Source organism: Candida metapsilosis (genome assembly GCF_017655625.1).
Source record: "Candida metapsilosis strain BP57 chromosome Unknown scaffold1, whole genome shotgun sequence".
NCBI classification, from domain to species: domain Eukaryota; kingdom Fungi; phylum Ascomycota; class Pichiomycetes; order Serinales; family Debaryomycetaceae; genus Lodderomyces; species Lodderomyces metapsilosis.
This window is the reverse complement of record NW_027138159.1, coordinates 182059-199244: the sequence shown is the minus strand read 5'-3', so window position 1 is coordinate 199244 and position 17186 is coordinate 182059. Positions and strand designations below refer to the sequence as shown.

General features: G+C 36.7%; 10 protein-coding genes across 10 annotated transcripts; 3 read left to right on the top strand and 7 right to left on the bottom strand. All coding sequences in view use genetic code 12, as the record gives it.

The window, feature by feature from the left end:
- Positions 1-98: 98 nt before the first annotated feature.
- NCS2 (Ncs2p) lies at positions 99-1439 on the top strand (the record flags this gene model as incomplete). Its single annotated transcript, XM_067695214.1, has 1 exon — positions 99-1439. One exon carries the CDS (start codon positions 99-101, stop codon positions 1437-1439), a length of 1341 nt encoding a protein of 446 aa, XP_067550107.1.
- A 103-nt stretch (positions 1440-1542) lies between these two features.
- On the top strand, positions 1543-2424 carry I9W82_000080 (uncharacterized protein; the record flags this gene model as incomplete). Its single annotated transcript, XM_067695203.1, has 1 exon — positions 1543-2424. One exon carries the CDS (start codon positions 1543-1545, stop codon positions 2422-2424), a length of 882 nt encoding a protein of 293 aa, XP_067550106.1.
- A 2-nt stretch (positions 2425-2426) lies between these two features.
- Positions 2427-3344, bottom strand: YVH1 (tyrosine protein phosphatase; the record flags this gene model as incomplete). Its single annotated transcript, XM_067695191.1, has 1 exon — positions 2427-3344. The coding sequence occupies one exon, from the start codon at positions 3342-3344 to the stop codon at positions 2427-2429; it is 918 nt and encodes a 305-aa protein (XP_067550105.1).
- A 136-nt stretch (positions 3345-3480) lies between these two features.
- On the bottom strand, positions 3481-5148 carry I9W82_000078 (HXT4; the record flags this gene model as incomplete). Its single annotated transcript, XM_067695180.1, has 1 exon — positions 3481-5148. One exon carries the CDS (start codon positions 5146-5148, stop codon positions 3481-3483), a length of 1668 nt encoding a protein of 555 aa, XP_067550104.1.
- Positions 5149-6053: 905 nt separating this feature from the next.
- On the bottom strand, positions 6054-6824 carry I9W82_000077 (uncharacterized protein; the record flags this gene model as incomplete). The annotated part of the gene is made up of 1 exon (XM_067695169.1): positions 6054-6824. The coding sequence occupies one exon, from the start codon at positions 6822-6824 to the stop codon at positions 6054-6056; it is 771 nt and encodes a 256-aa protein (XP_067550103.1).
- A 110-nt stretch (positions 6825-6934) lies between these two features.
- Positions 6935-7309, bottom strand: I9W82_000076 (uncharacterized protein; the record flags this gene model as incomplete). The annotated part of the gene is made up of 1 exon (XM_067695158.1): positions 6935-7309. One exon carries the CDS (start codon positions 7307-7309, stop codon positions 6935-6937), a length of 375 nt encoding a protein of 124 aa, XP_067550102.1.
- Positions 7310-7756: 447 nt separating this feature from the next.
- NOT4 (CCR4-NOT core ubiquitin-protein ligase subunit) lies at positions 7757-9626 on the top strand (the record flags this gene model as incomplete). Its single annotated transcript, XM_067695147.1, has 2 exons — positions 7757-7815; positions 7871-9626. The coding sequence occupies 2 exons, from the start codon at positions 7757-7759 to the stop codon at positions 9624-9626; spliced, it is 1815 nt and encodes a 604-aa protein (XP_067550101.1).
- A 114-nt stretch (positions 9627-9740) lies between these two features.
- I9W82_000074 (uncharacterized protein) lies at positions 9741-10241 on the bottom strand (the record flags this gene model as incomplete). The annotated part of the gene is made up of 1 exon (XM_067695136.1): positions 9741-10241. One exon carries the CDS (start codon positions 10239-10241, stop codon positions 9741-9743), a length of 501 nt encoding a protein of 166 aa, XP_067550100.1.
- A 219-nt stretch (positions 10242-10460) lies between these two features.
- On the bottom strand, positions 10461-13457 carry I9W82_000073 (isoleucine--tRNA ligase; the record flags this gene model as incomplete). Its single annotated transcript, XM_067695125.1, has 1 exon — positions 10461-13457. The coding sequence occupies one exon, from the start codon at positions 13455-13457 to the stop codon at positions 10461-10463; it is 2997 nt and encodes a 998-aa protein (XP_067550099.1).
- A 286-nt stretch (positions 13458-13743) lies between these two features.
- Positions 13744-15147, bottom strand: CIT1 (citrate (Si)-synthase; the record flags this gene model as incomplete). Its single annotated transcript, XM_067695114.1, has 1 exon — positions 13744-15147. One exon carries the CDS (start codon positions 15145-15147, stop codon positions 13744-13746), a length of 1404 nt encoding a protein of 467 aa, XP_067550098.1.
- Between the last annotated feature and the right edge of the window lie 2039 nt (positions 15148-17186).

The following is a 17186-nucleotide window of genomic DNA, read 5'->3' as shown; positions in this document are numbered from 1 at the left end:
GATAATCTCTTACACAAAATGTAATTTTTTAGCGTATTGATGAGATGCGCTAAAAAAAAAGAAATCAAAAGTAGTCACTCTAGTGAATCCCATTAACGATGAGTGCAATCGAACACCTATCTCAAGGAGATTTAAAATGCCAGAGATGCAAAGAAGAAGATGCTATCTTAAAAGCCAGAAGTGAATTCCACTGCAAGCAGTGTTTCTTACGACTTGTTCGTGGAAAACAACGAAAGCAAATGTCCGCTGAAAAGTACAAGATCAACTACAAGAAATCGACACTGGGTCAGTTGGAAAAAGTATTGGTGGCATTATCCGCTGGTACATCTTCATTGGTGCTACTTGATGTTTTGGGGAACTTACTTTTGGAACAGCAGCAAGCGCATAGAGGTTTGCAAGGGTTTGAAATTGTCGTTGTTAACTTGAATGAAAAGGAGTTGAGTTCTCTAGATAAAGAGGTCCTGAGTATACTACCGGAGCTCCTATCCAGATTTGAGCCAGTTCAAATATCATTCAAGACGATACCCTTGGACTCTTATATCGACATGAAGAGCTTGCATGAAATCCACATTGAAAATGATTTCAGTTCGTTAGCAAACCCAGTGGACTCACAACCATGTACTCTTATTGATCTATTGAATAGATGTCTCAACAAATCATCAGCGGAGGACTTGCTAAGTATTGTATTTGAGAAGTTACTTTTACAAGCTGCATATGAAGAAGGATGCGGGACTATAGTGTTGGGACACTCAATGACTAGAATCGCCAATGAAATAATAGCACTCACAGTTAAAGGAAGAGGTTCATCCATACACAAGTTGATCTCGAATAGAATTGAAAAATACAAGGACAAAGAAATTGATATAGTCTACCCGTTGCGTGATTTATTATTTGCTGAAATTGACGAATATGCAACCCTTTCCGACTTGAAGAGGTTTGAAGTTCATTCTTCAGTTGTCAAGTCGAGAGTATCAAAGAACTTGACTATACGAGACTTAGTTGGCAATTATTTTGCCAATTTGGATGCTACGGGTTATTCATCAACAGCGTCAACAGTGATGAAAATTGGTCAGAAATTGGGATCACCTGAATCTGATTCGATGACAAATTGTAAAGTTTGCGGCGAGTGTATATATCAGGATCCAAAAGGTTGGTTGAAAACAATAACAGTGAATGATCCAGCACCTGTTGAAACAGAGGATGAAAAGAGTTACTTGAGAGAATATTCGTCAAGTTTGGAACATAGTTTGAATAAGGTTTCTGAGGGGGGAAATATTGACTTATGTTATGGATGTATTACTACGTTGAATGGGGTACGAGGTCACCAAGGGTTTATTTGGCCAATTGAGCCAAAATTAAACTTACAGTATGAAGAAGTATCAGATGAGAAGAAACAAGTGTTGGATGAGTTTGTATTGACAGATACTGAAGATGATTGATATACTGTGTATAGACTGCGAAATGTAACAACAATAAATTATTTTCTCACTTTATATCCTCTTCTTCTCTTTGCAACAACATCACATTCAGAACACTAGCGAGATGTTTTCACTGGACTTGTCTCCTCGTGGTATTCACCACCTCTGGTCAAGCGACAACAATAACGACAACAACCACCCTATATTCAATTCCTCACAACGAGCCAGCACCACCAACCACAATTCAGAAACAAAGAAACAACACAACAAATTATTTGCACCACCATTGTCGTCATACACAGCCGCTTTCCCCGGCCCCGATCCAATGCAATTGGAATACTTGCAAATTTTACGTTCGGGAAAGCCACAGCCGTCAGTTGATGATTTGTCCATGTTGATACGAATGAAGGAAGAACGATTGGTTGAGATTAGGAACACGGGATATTCTACAATTCGACCAATTGGAGTTGGGAAAACTATGGAAGAGATTGATTATGCTCAACGAGGGTATAGTGGTGTTGAAGATAGTGCTATTAATAATAATGTTGCTGCTGAGAATTCCAACGAAGATGAGATGAGCACCATGCCGTTAAATATGGGGGAGCAAGAAGAGGTTGATTTAGATGCAGAGATTTTGGATGCTGATGCACTTCAGTCAGATGATGATGACGAGGACGAGGATGAGGACGACGAGTTTCAGAATAGTGACGATCATGACGTTTCGCATCACCCTCACTACCTTCGAAGAAATCAAGGTTACATAATGGACGACGAAGGGTTCATGGCTGCCGAGGTTGAATACCAGGATGATCATAGCTTGAATTCGGAGTCAAATGCTCAAATTTTGATGAGCAGTGCTGTTACTGCTAGTGTATTACCAACTCGAACAACAGGGAACCGCACATCCACTACTAATCCTACAACTGCTCCCTCATTTCAAACAATTGAGGAACAGCATTATGATAATGAAAATGAGTACTCAGAACAAGATATGCTTGTTGATTAAACTTAGTGCTTTATACAATCTACTTTAGCATCTTGTAAATGTATGGCAGGAACCATCCATTTCCCACATGAACAACGTGACCCTTTCCAACTGTAGCCACCAACTTTAGAGCTGCATTTTGGACATGAAAATTTACCTTCAATCTCTGACTTCTCTAGTTCTGGTCTCATCCAGTCTACCGGTTCTGTAAAGAAGTAATGGGAGCACTGATTGCTTGCTGATTGTACTGATATAATTCTTCGTGAGTTGGGTGCAGTCTTTATGAATTGAGATTGTCGTGAATCGGAGGTAGGTACTTGATGGTCTTCTATGTTTGTGCTGTGAGCAAGTACTTTTCGACATCGTTTACATCGTAGATCATATAACAGTTGAGTAGAGTCGGTCGTGGTCTGATTCATTGTAATTTCTCGTAAATTGTCTCCAGATGGATCTTTCTTTAACGATAGCGTTTTGATAAATTCCCTATACTGTGCATTATTTTCATCAACTGCGAAATTCATCGACTCGTATAGCTTGATCTGTTCAATGAATGATGGGTTTGGTCCAGCTTGTGGGCACTTGCGTTTCACAGCATGCAACGCCTGATCAATATTCAATTTGTAATGCTTCATCAAGTACATCATGATGATTGTTACTGAACGAGATACACCTTGTGCATAATGAACAAGAACTTTACCTTGATCTTTAGTCGCTTCGTCAATGAAATTATCACACTCTTCAAAGTACTGTATCAAGTTGGTTGTCTCTTCATCTGTCGCTTCAATTTGTTTATGGTGGTAGTCCTTGGTGTATGTCTCATTGATTGGTCCCGGTAGGATTGATAAAATCAGGGTGATTCCGTATTCTCGCTTGAGGTCGACGTTGTTATTGATGGGCTCTATGGAAGAGAGGTAGATGCCTCCTAATATCCTTTCAATCATTTTACTATGTGGAGTGGACTGCGATGAGCATCTTGAAAATTGAAAATTGTGAAAATTATTGAAACTCGCGATTATAAATACCATTGTACATTACTGTCGAAATACTATACACTTAAGAACTAAACACAGTTGTTTCTCACTTGAGATGCCAAAATCTCTTTAACCCACGTAAATTCTCCCTTGCCAATTCAAATGACGATTTCTCAAAAATCTCATCAATTTCTTCCAATGTTTTTCCCTTTGTTTCAGGCATAAACAAAACTTGATAAAAGAATCCTAAAAATGCAATACCACCGTAGAATCCAATAGTTAATCCGGTATACGTAAGAGCTTCCTTCATTCGGTTAAAGTTGTACGTGACTGTGAAGGACCAAACGTATAATAAAGCTGAACATAATGTGACACCTTGTGATCTAGTTCCAAGACTGAATGATTCTGAAGGAACAACCCAAGTCAAACATGCATAGGAACCGAAAAAGCCCATGTATAAGATAAGACCGGTTAAGTAAACACCCTCTGCTGCTGCCACGTTGGATTCAATAGGGATTAAGTAGCCAACACCAACCAAGACCAATCCAATAAAGAATCCAATTAAATTGTAACCCCAGATTCTTCTTCCAAATTTATCCATATACATAATGGCTGGAATAGTACCGATAAGTAAAGATCCACCTCCAACTAATGACATAAACACAGCGTTCTTTTCAGAGAATCCAATACGTGCCATCAAATCGGAAAGATAGTACATAACGGCATTGATACCAGTCAATTGTCCCAAAGTAATCATGATCAAACCATAAATCAAAGCACGCCTGTTTCTAGGTACAGTAAACAATTCAACCCAAGCTTTGTATTTCTTTGTTGTTAAACGTACTTCTCTTTCATGTTCAGCAGCCAGGATCATTTGTAAAAACTCAACTTTACTTCTCCTATCTTCAATATCTCTTAATCTGGCAAACACATTGAATGCTTCTCCATATTTACCCTTTTTGGCAAGAAAACGTGGTGATTCAGGCAAGAAGATCAATCCAATTAACAAAATTGTCGAAAATACCAATGAGGAACCCAACATATACCGCCAACCAGCATGAGTTGAAATGAAAATTGCTGCAATCGCATACCCCAATACTTCACCAAAAGCAATGAAAAACTGATACGCACTAACTAAAACACCTCTTTGGTCACTTGGAACCGACTCAGCAATGTAGACATTAACACCACCACCTTCAATACCAACACCTAAACCCAAGATAAATCTACCGGCGTATAACACATTGGTTGAGTTCTTGTTGAAGAAGGAGGATCCAATTTGTTTTGGAATTGGAGTAGCAGCACACAAAATTGCGCCAATAGTGTAAAGAATACAAGACACAGTAATTGCATTCTTTCTACTGAATTTTTGCAATGGCGGTAACAACAAGGACCCACCAACAGCACCAAGAGGCATCAATGCAGAAACCAATGAATTTTGATCATCAGTGAGATGTAATTGTGAGTTTAAACCTAGTTGAGCACCACTAATGATTGATTGATCAACACCACTCAAAACACCAGCAAATGAAGCAAATCCACCCAACAAGTGCACCATATGTTGTTTATTTTTGAAATCAATAGGGATTTCAAATCGTTTTAAATTGTTCCAAAACCCACTAGTTTGTTTCTCAGCAGCACCAAGTTCTCTATACTTGTCAAATTCTTCATCAACGTTAAAGTTGGAACCTTGTTCTAGTGATCCTTCATCGTATTGAACTTGAACTTTTTCTTGATGAGACTCAACAGCTTTTTCAATTTCTGAATCAGACATTGTAGTTTTTGCTATAGAGTAAAACAGTTTTTTGATTCAGCAAGACGGGGGGATTTTACTCATTATATATCATTTGGAGATGAGGAGAGAGACACCATTGTGGTTTGTACATCATACGACGCGTACAAAACCCCAACCCATCTCCACTATTAAGATGCACAAGCAACGGAGAATAAACAATGTGATTTTTATTGTTTTGTGTTGGTATTGTTATATTAGCAATCGGATTAACTATTCCGTCATTTTTGTCTCCGAAGCGGTGTCCTCCAATTAATGTATCTTAGGTTTAGCTTTTAGTGTTTGCAGATGGTTATTAATACGTTTGGTGGGGTTAATTTTAAGAGAGAAAACAATAAGATCGAAAAAATTTCTTTTTTTCTTTGGGGGATAACTAGACGATGGGATCTTTAAACAAAAAGTATAGTTTCAATATCCATAAATACAAAATAAACTTTACGAGAGATGGTTATGAACTTAGAAAGACACGAGCCACCGGTTAACTCTCTTGACAATGAGTATATACGCCCATCGTTTTCCCTCTCTCTTTTCTTTTTTCAAAGTTTCTCCGCTTGCCCTACGGTTTTCTTTGTGTTCGGATTAATTTTTTTTATTGGCGCGAGAAATGTTCCGTGCATGTTACATAGAATCAATACACAAAACAATGTAAACTTAATACATTCCGCTATATACTTTGGGGGAAGGAACATTTATTGGGTGATTCTGCTTATATACGCCTTGGTCTTTTGTTTGAAAGTATAATGCTTTGTTGGGTAAAAAGCCTCGTCTCTCCAACTTTAATTGTACATCCGGTATGGATTAACTAAGCGGGGTAAACATTAAGCTAACCTAAAAAGTTTAGAGTCTACTTTACATCATACGATTAAACACATATACAACAAGTAATACTAAAAATCATTTATTGCAAGATTTTCCGGATTTCCCAAGGCCTCAAATTTACTTTTGAACTCCTCATTCAAATGGTCTTTTAATTTAACCATTGAATTTCCAAACGTTTTATCACAACTTGTACATTTGAAAGGAGTTGATTTGATCATATCCTCCAATACAGCAACTGAACGTGTATGTCTTATGAATTCCGGTTGATCAAGGTCTTGCAAATCAGCAGACGATACATCAGACTCGGAGTCAACATTATCATCATTACGATTCATTAATCTATAGTAACCTTCATTATATAATGGATTCAATTGACTAAAATTAACGAAAAATTTAGTTGTGAATGAATTGTAATGCTTCTTATTCTTCAACTTTGGTGAATGAAAATCTTGTGTAATTACATGAATATGCAAATTGTTTAATGATGGGATCGAATGTACTCCAGCTTTAATAAAATTATTTCTCAATTCTTGTATTGTAGAATCATCACTTATATTTAATTTTGCACCCAAGTTGTTTGCAATTAAATCTTTTGCCTTTTCTACATACTCTTCCACCATTTCATACAATTCTTGTCCTGTGAATTCCTTATAATTTGAATTAAATACCTCCAAAGGATGTTTATGAGTTACATCTGGATGGCGAGGTATTACTAATAAATGTCGAATGGCCTTAGGAAACATGTCTTTGATAATCACTACATTCTCATCGTGAAATAGTACTGAATCAAACTTTTGGGGTTGGTCGATGATTTTTTGAAACGCGTTGGCAAAACTCATTCTTTACGGTTATATATAGATGATGAATGTTTTTATTGGTGAAGATTGAAAAAAATTGTATTCTTTATTTACAGATGCATGCAGATGAACTAGTGCACTACCAAAGAACTCTAAGCTTTTCTTTTCCTAACACCGGTAGACTCTTGGTCATTCTTAATCTCCTGGATGGACCCCGTGTTTACACCAACTTTTTCATCTGTGTCGCTTTCCTTTTCATTCTTTTCCTCGCCTTCTGCGTTTTTGGCATTTAATTCTTCGTTGTTTTTTAATTTAACCTGTTGAAGCTCATTAATGAACCAGATGACCGTACCATATAACAATACGGCAATGACTAGTAAATTAACAAAATGTATTGATTTTGTTAAAAATATTAACGTAGCTAAAGATACAATCAATAAAATGAAGGAGCCATGAGTAGCTTTGATCAATGCAGGAGTGGTTCCTGGGGTGAATATTGATTCCCATAATTCAACTATAAATACCATACTGAAGGGAAATGGTCGTATATGCTTTGTGACTGGTGTAGCTCTAGAAAAGTTTTACTTGATCAAAAACTCGATTTTTGATTTCGCAGTTTTGATGATATATGTCCAAAATCAAAAAAATTTCAACACAATTAAAACAGAAAAATACATAGACTTTATTGATCTCTTTACATACATTCTGATATAATGAGTATGAGAATAGATCTAGAAGGCATCTTCTCCTTTACATTCTCATAGGTTGTCGCCTTCTTCTTTCTTCCCATTAGTCGTGTATAAGAAGAAATTTGGTAGCGTAGATCTGCAATGAAAAGAATGAATGACAAAAATTTATTTTCAAAGCAGCATATACCCAATGGCAAAATAGATTTACACACACAAGCATACTCAATCTAGACCAAGTAGAAGCATATACAATATCAGCAACAACATATCACCAGTATAACGAATATGACAGCAATGATAGTACCAGATGATTCATTTATCAGTGACGACGAAGAAGAATATTGGTATGTATTCATGAACAAATACAACGAAAGGATTCTTTACTAACCACCTTTATAGTCCATTATGTGTTGAAGAGATGGATATTTCAGATAAAAACTTCAAACCATGTCCATGTGGATACCAAATATGTCAATTTTGTTACAACAATATCAGACTGAATCCGGAATTGAATGGAAGATGTCCTGGTTGTAGAAGATTGTACGATGATGAGAGTGTCGAGTACAAGACCATCAGTCCAGAAGAATACAAGATTCAACAAGCAAAGAAGGAGAAGAGAGAACGTGAAAAGAAGCAACGTGAAAAGGAGAAAAAGGAACTGGATATGGCAAACAAAAAACACTTATCTGGTTTGAGAGTAGTGCAAAAGAATTTGGTCTATGTTACTGGATTGAATCCACCATGTAGTCCAGATGAATTGCATTCTGTGTTGAGATCAGACAAATATTTTGGCCAATACGGTAAAATTAACAAAATTGTCATTAATAAAAAGAATCCAAACCCTCTGAATTCATCAAGTCATCATCATCAAAATCCTGGATTGGTTGTTTATGTGACTTTTGCTAGGAAAGAGGATGCATTAAACTGTATAACTGAACTTGATGGATCATTGTGTGATGGCAGGGTATTGAGAGCAGCTCACGGTACTACCAAATATTGTTCATCGTATTTACGTGGCCATCCATGTCCAAATCCAAATTGTATGTTTTTGCATGAACCTGGAGAAGAAGCTGATTCCTTCACTAGAAAGGATTTATCTACTCAACAAGGTATCAAAATGGGAATGACTTCGAGAGCACATACTACTTCATTTGGAGAAGATACATATATTCCTAATCATCAACTTAGTCAAATGACAGATGAAGATTTACAACAATATCAACAACAACATGGACATAACATTATCCACCGCACATCATCTAATCAACATTCTCATAATGACTTGAGTAAGGAGCATTTGCCAGCTACTGCACATTGGGCAAATGTCAATAATGGACAAGTTTCAGGAAGCAACTCACCAGGTGTTAATAATAATGTTCCATTGGCCAATGTAGCTGCATTTCCAACATTGGGTGAGATTGCTCGTGAAAAGCAGCAACAACAACAACAGCAGCAACGTAAAGAACCCAAATCGAGAGTTTCTGGTACCAAGATGTCCAAAGCTTCAAGTGTTACTCCTGCTGATGAAGTTGATTTGAATGATAATTCAGTACTTCCATTTATCGAGCTGATTGTGGCAGAGATTAAATCATTGGATGAAATCAAAAATGTTAAATTTAAATCCCTTGGTGATGAAAGTACATTACCTTTGTTTGCATTTGGTGGAGATTTCACCAGCTCGACAAGTATCAAGCCAGATGATGAAAAATTGTTGGCACGTCAAGTTATTGAAAAGTATTTGTTGAGACCAGTGAAGAATTATCATTTGGCGTATCCTAACCATCCAATTATGCAACAACAAGCATTATTACAACGTCAACAACAAGCTCAACCACAGCCACCATTACAAACACAACAACAACAAGGGACACCAGTTGCGCCAAATTCTCAATTACAAGAAAAGACTGAAGAACAGCACTTATTGTTGCGTCAATTACAGCAACAACAACACTTGCAACAATTACAACAACAGCAACAGTTGAACCAATTAAATATGGTCAAGACTGGTGATCGTGTCAATACATCTACTCCACCTCCACCAGGATTATTTGCTGGAAGAACACCAACTTCACAAAACGATGTTCCATTGGCTTCGGGAGGAGCTTCACAACGTACTTCATCACAATTGTTGACGCAATTAATGAGCAAGAAATGAAATATTATTGTATAGATACATAACGATGTAATTTATAACCATTGACAATAACGAAGAGCTTCTTACACTGTATCCAGAATATAGCACACATACACACACACAGGCGTCTACTACCTATTTTGTCACTTTCCCTTTCTTCTCCTTCTTCACCAGCTTCAGATTCCCGTTCAACGTTGTCCTCAAATCATACATCCGATCATCCAACAAATGCCAAGCTTCCTTTGGATGCAGCACCTCATAACTATGAATAATATTCCCCGCCTCAGCCGCATTATCAGCAATTTCTTTCCGAATAATAGTCAACTTCGGTTCTGCCTTCGCCAACTCCTCAAAGTATATCTCATCTTCAATTTGTCTAATTTTCTGATAAATGAGTTTGAGTTTGGTTCGGGATGCATCAATTAGAGATTGTGGTAGGTCGGGTTTATGCGATTTTTGTTGCATGTCCAAGTATGATTTAACGACATTGTATTCGTAGACTTGTTCATCGAGTTTGATGAGGATGTAGAAGAGGTTTTGTTGTTGTTTGGTGAATTCCGGTTTGAGGGCTTTGTATTGTTTGATTAGGGATTCTTTGCGTTCCAAGTATCCATTGAGTTTTCGTTGTGTTGACATTTTGTAATTGGAGTGAAATCGAGTATGAAAAATTTTTTGTTAGAGGCGTTCGGTATAGCTGAATGTGATATTTGTGGCTGGTGTGTACTTGAGGCACTATAGTATTGATGTAGACGTGTGTTTGTTGTTGTGGTCTTGTGTTTGAGATTTTGTTAAAAGTTTCAGATTTGAAATCTCTGAAACGCAATTCTTATATACAGGAATATAATATAGATGTCCCTATAAGCTATTTACAACGTTATTACATTTACCACATAATGTCTCTGGTTCAGGTGCAGTGTACTTCCAGCAACGTACACACTTGTGGTCACTTGAATGTTTAATAGTAACACCAATCTTATCACCATTGATATCGATAACTTGTCCTTCTCCACTCTCAACGAGTTGGGCTTTAGATACCAAGAACAAATCATCAAGATATGATTGATTTAATTTCATAAATTCAAACAACAGTGATGAAGAGATAGTATCACTTGGTACCCTAGACAAGAGTATCTCCAACTCCAACTTATTCTTGAAGAAATTCTCTTGTTTCAAAACTTCAATCTCCTTATAAAGCTCATCCCTCAATTTGAAAAATTTATTAAACTGTTCCTCCAAGTCCTCATTCACATACGAATCAGGCAATTTGAACAAAGAAGACAGTTCCTTAAATGGGGAATCACAAACAGTATTATTAATCTTGCCATACTCGTCCCAAACTTCTTGCACTGTTAATGGTTGAATAGGTGCCAAGAGTCCGACATATGTTTTCAAAATCTCATTCAAAACAAATTGAATAGCTCTACGACGAGTCGAATTTGCATTGTCTGTGTATAGGCAATCTTTTGAAACGTCAAAGTAAATAGCACTCAAGATGGAATTAACGTGTGTATTGACTGAACTCACAACACGGGAGAAATTGAATGATTCATAGTATCCAGCACACGTCAGTTGCAATTGGTGTAAAGTGTGCAAGATATACTTGTCCAAATCACTCAACTGCGAGTATGAGACAGATTCATCAGTCTTAAAATCATACAAGTTACCCAAAAGGTACTTGAACGTAACACGATACTTCTTCCCAACTTCACTGACTCTAGTCAATACTTCTGGATGGAACCCAACATCTTGTTGATAATTGGATGAAGCAACCCATAACCTTAACCCATCAGTGCCCAACATTGGCGTCCATGGTTTCTTTCCACCTTCAATGGCTTCAAGGGGTGAGAAAATGTTGCCTTTACTCTTGGCCATTTTCTGTCCTTGAGCATCAGTTATAAAGCCATGAGTAATTACCGTCTTGTATGGAGCCATTGGTTGGAAAGTTTCACCTTTGTTGCCAGAATAGATTATTTTGTTAAGTAAGGAAGATTGAAACCAACCACGATGTTGATCACTACCTTCAAGGTATACATCAGCCAATGGTTCTGCAGTGTTGTTACAATCAGTGATTTCGTCACGTAATGTGCTCCATGAAGTTCCTGAATCAAACCAGACATCCATTGTATCCTGCCCCTTGTAGAATTGAAAGCCATCCATATCTGAAGGCAACCAACGACTAATATCGACCTCTTTAACAAACCATTCGTCAGTGCCAAATTGACGAATTTTACTAATAATATGATTAATCACATTCAAATCCATCACCGGTTTCTGTGTACTTGAATCATATACAATAGGCAACGGTACACCCCAGGCTCTCTGTCTTGAAATGCACCACTCATCTCTATTCTCAATAAAAGAAGTTAATCTATTGTATCCAGTAGCAGGATGGAACTCAACTTTACTCAATGCTTCCAACGCAAATGGCTTGATCTTATCAACATTGACAAACCATTGTGGTGTAGCACGTTGTATAACGGGAGTTTGTGATCTCCAATCATATGGATATGAATGGACAAAGTTTTTGTTGACATTGTAAATCATGTCATGTTGTTTCATAATTTCAACACACAACATATTAGATCTAATTTCATTCACTTTAAGAGGTCCCAATTTTTGGAAACCTGGAGGCAATTGATCAACAATGTATTTACCCTTGTTATCAACACAAGATGTGTCAATATGTATTCCATTTTGTTTGGCGACTAAATAATCTTCACGTCCATGAGCTGGAGCACTGTGAACAAGACCAGTACCTGCTGTGCTGACAACGTGGTCTCCATGGATCACTGGTCTCTTTATATCATCTTCAGCTGCTGGGTTGATATATTCAATACCAACCAACTCACTTCCTGGGATTTCAATGTCAAGAGCGACATATTCAGGATCCAATTTAAGCACTTCTTCGACTAATGATTTTGCAACTACGAGCACTTCATCACCTTTTTTAATCAACGTATATGTCATTTTCTCATTCACACAAATGGTTTTATTCGCAGGGATAGTCCATGGCGTACTCGTCCAAATCAACAACTTAATCAGCTTTAGCTCGCCACTAGTTTCCCCAGCGAGCTTATGCAATTTATCACCAACAACCGGGAACTTGACATAAATAGCCACAGACTTGTGCTTATCATTATACTCCAACTCCGCCTCCGCCAATGCTGTCTGGGTATCACATCCATACCAAACTGGCTTCAACTGTTGACTCAATAATCCATTCTCTACCAATTTGCTAAACACTTGTAACTGATTAGTTTCAAATTTATGGTCCATAGTAATGTACGGCTCGTTGAAATCTGTCATGATTCCTAAATCCATAAATTGTTGACGTTGGTTGTTGATCATGGTCATGGCGTATTCTCGACATGCTTTTCTAATCTCAACTGGATCTTTAACCTCTGATGTGGAGGAGGAGGAGGAGGAGGAGGAGAAGGAGGGACTCTTCTTTTCACCCAAGAGGTGTTCCACTTTTAATTCAATTGGTAATCCATGACAATCCCATCCTGGTTGATACTTGATCAATTTATCCTTATGTACCATTTGATATCGAATAATGATATCCTTACATATCTTATTCAAGGCATGACCAACATGCAACGTCCCATTAGCATAAGGAGGGCCATCATGAAGGACAAATGGGGTGCTCTTAGACAGTTTGTGTTGTTCTTGCTGCCACTTGTAGATGTCAGCACCGGTTCGTTTAATAAGTTCATCTCTAGCTCCGCCGCGCGGTATTTTGGGACTGAATTTAGTTTGAGGTAGTTGTAATGTCTTTGAATAGCTTGGCTTGTTTAAGTGAACTGTGAATGTGGAGAAACATCTAACTTGGGGACGTACTGACCGTAGCATTTGGATATTGGTCTCTGGTTTGTAAATTGAAATGAAAATTTTCTGTTGCAAATCAAACGAGCATTATAGTCAAAACTCAAATTAAGAAGTATATACACCAGAGGTCTATACTACACCTGTTCGATACATCGTTTCAAAATTGACTTATATTCTATTTCATCATCATTTTTTATATAAAAAAAAAGTATTCCTCTCGAAAATCCTCAAATATGTTATACAAGGATAGAAGAAAAGCTGGGGATTTTATATACAACAGCTTCCATTGCTATCTCTTCCAGGCCTCAACTTAGTTGTTGGCTTTGATGTTCTTAACCAATTCCATGTACTTCTCAGTTGAGAATGACTTTGGACGTTCAATTGGCAAACCAACACCTCTGTCCAAGATCAATTGTGGCAATACACCAAAGGCTCTAGCAACACCAAACAAGACAGTGTAGAATGATTGTTCAGTCAAGCCATAGTATTGCAACAAGACACCAGAGTGAGAATCGACATTTGGCCATGGGTTCTTGGTCTTACCTTGTTTGGTCAATACACCTGGAGCAACTTCGTAAATGTTTGAAACCAACTGGAATAATTCATCATTTGGCATATGTTTCAAAGCAAATTCTCTTTGAGCAGTATATCTTGGATCAGTCTTTCTCAAGACAGCGTGACCATAACCTGGAACAACTCTACCAGCATTCAAGGTTTCCCACAAGTATTTTTCAATATTTTCTTTAGAGTAATCACCGTGTAATTCTTCTCTCATCTTGAATAACCATTCCAAAACTTCTTGGTTAGCTCTTCCGTGCAATGGACCAGCCAAACCATTCAAACCAGCAGCCAATGACAACATTGGTGAAGACAAAGCTGAACCAACCAAGTGGGTGGTGTGGGCAGAAACGTTACCACCTTCATGATCAGAGTGAATAGACAAGTACAATCTCATCAATTCCAAAAATTCTGGATTATCATAACCCATCAACTTGGCAAAGTTGGCTGAGTAATCCAAACCACCATCAACTGAAGCTGGTAATTTACCATCCTTAAAGACATTTCTGTAAATCTTGGCAGCAATAAGTGGCAATTTAGCCAATAATGAAATAGAGTCTTCATAAGTGTATTTCCAGTATTCCTTCTTGTTTACACCTTTAGCATAAGCTTTAGCAAATTCAGATTCAGATTCCAAGGCAGTAACAGCAATTGAAAATTGAGCCATTGGGTGCAAATGAGCTGGAGACCTGTCAATCAAGTCTTCAACGTGTTTTGGCAATTCTGATCTAGCAGCCAATTCTTGTGAAAAAGCCTTGGTTTGAGCTTCAGATGGAACTTCACCAGTCAACAATAACCAAAACAAAGCTTCTGGTAATGGTTCAGCACCACCTGGAGCTTTTGGCAATTCCTTTTGAATGTCTGGAATAGTTCTACCTCTGAAACGAATACCTTCAATTGGGTCCAAAACTGAACCTTCCCAAACCATACCTTTGATACCTCTCATACCACCATAAGCTTGTTCTAAAAGAACTTCACCAATAACGGTTTTACCATATTCTTTTTTAAATTGTTTAACTTTTTCAGCTTCTTCTGGAATCAATTCATCCAATCTTTGTTTTAAAGTTGGTTCAGCAGAAGCATAAGTTCTAACTGATTGAACAGCAGTCTTAGCTAATCTTGAAGAACGTTGAATAGATCTTAATGATGATGACATTGATTTTTTTTTTATATATAAATATATATCTTTCCCAATGGAATAAATAAGTATAAAGAAAGAAATATAAGAATATGAAAATTTTTTTTTAAAAATCAAATTGGCAAAAATTGGAAAGAAATTTGTTGATATATTTATAATCCCCAAACACAATAGCATATAGAAAGAAAACGAAAAAAAAAAAAAAAAAATGTCGCAAATGAAGAATTAGTGTCTGCATGTGTTACTCTTGCTTTCTCGCTTTTTGTGTCTGCATTATTACCGCATTTCCCTTTCTTCTGGAGATATAATGCCGAAAGTAATGTCTCTTTTTCTTTTTTTTTTTTTCGTGATCTGGACCGAGGAAACTACTACAAGACAAACAAATTGGGCAGTCAATTGGATAAAGGACTGGAAAGCACTAGTACAAAGAGTGTATACTCTGGCTAGAAGATACTCGTTAGTAACTCATGTGAATAGTTTATGCTATGGTTACTTGTCCTCTCAATACTCTGTTCTTAAAGAAAGTCGCGTTTCTTTTTTTTTTTTTTTATCACGGGTGTAATAAAAAAAATATAGTTAATGTCGCTGGATACACTGCTGTTCTATCATCCGCCAATTAAAATGCATAAATTGCATGAACATTACACAAACGACTTTTTTTTACACGACATTTTAATATATATACTCGGTTAAATAAGATGGTTTCCATTGTAAAAGGATCCACGGTATAGCTTTTTGAAAACCGTTTTAATAGAGTAAAATAACTAGTCTCTTGCCTTGTTTAGAATAAATGATGAGATCAATTATTGGTAGACCAATTGCGATGTACGAAAAAGTGTTAACAAGGCTACCAAAACTTTGATATATTATTGGATCACGGAACCAAAATAACAACTTTTGGTCAGTTTTTTTGCTACAATTAGAGTGTAATTAGGGGCATTAGTTTGTTGTTGTACCTGCACCAGACTTCAATGCGACTCCAACACACATTACTATTACCATTGCCCTGAAGTTAATATACCCGTGTTCAAGCTCTCTTTTTTTTCCATTAAATCCGCGGTTCAAAATGAGAAAAAGAGAATTTTGTCTCTTTTGTTCTTGGGCTTTTGTAACTTTTGCTTTTGATTTTGAAAAGTCGTGCAATTTTTTTTTTTTTTTTTGGACGAACGTTTTCTCCTTTGTTGACGACATTGTTAGATAAGACGCTAAAAGGTAGAGAGAAAGTGCACAGAACAAGTAGCTCCAAATCAGGAGCACTCAGAAGTTGTTGATTGATTGGGGTTTTCCTCAATCAACAGAGTATGTGTTCTACTCTCTGGTTCGAAAAGGAACGTGTCAATAACTTGTTTTTGTTTTTATTTTTGTTGTATTTTGTGTGTAATTCTTCATCAAGGGCACAAAGGAAAAAGATTGAAATACAATAGCCAACCAATCGGAGTACACGAAAGCTGGTTAGAAATGTCGTAGTTTTATGCACTTTTCTTTTTTTTTTTTTCCCCGGATTTTCGACATTTTTACACTAAAAAAAAAATAAAAAAAAAAATAAAAATAAGAATAAAAATGTTTATTTACGTCATCTGAAATAAAAAAAAAAAATTGAATTGAATTTTCTTTTTGTATTTGAAATTGTGTCCGGCACTACTTTCTTTTAATATCCGAAAGATTGGTTTGGTGGTTATTGATTCATTACAAGAAGATATTGAAAAAAAGTTAACTTAGGATATTTCGGAGTTCTTGAGGTTTTAAATTGAATTAGTTTATGTACATGTACACTTTAGTAATTTAACCTCTGTAATGCAGTCTTTTTCCTCTTTTTAAATGTCTACCCCACCCGAACCTACTTAATACTTTAAATGCCGTAAAAGTGTGGTGCATCCTCTACTCTCTAGGAATGTATAAATATATATATATATATATACATACATCCTATGAGTTACTGAAATATCAAGTGATTTCTTTTGCTGTAATGCTACACTTTTTTGTGCTAGCTATTCTCCCTCTCTCTCTATGTGTTCCGGGAAATTACGTAAAAAACTACTTTGTAAAGACGAGAATTA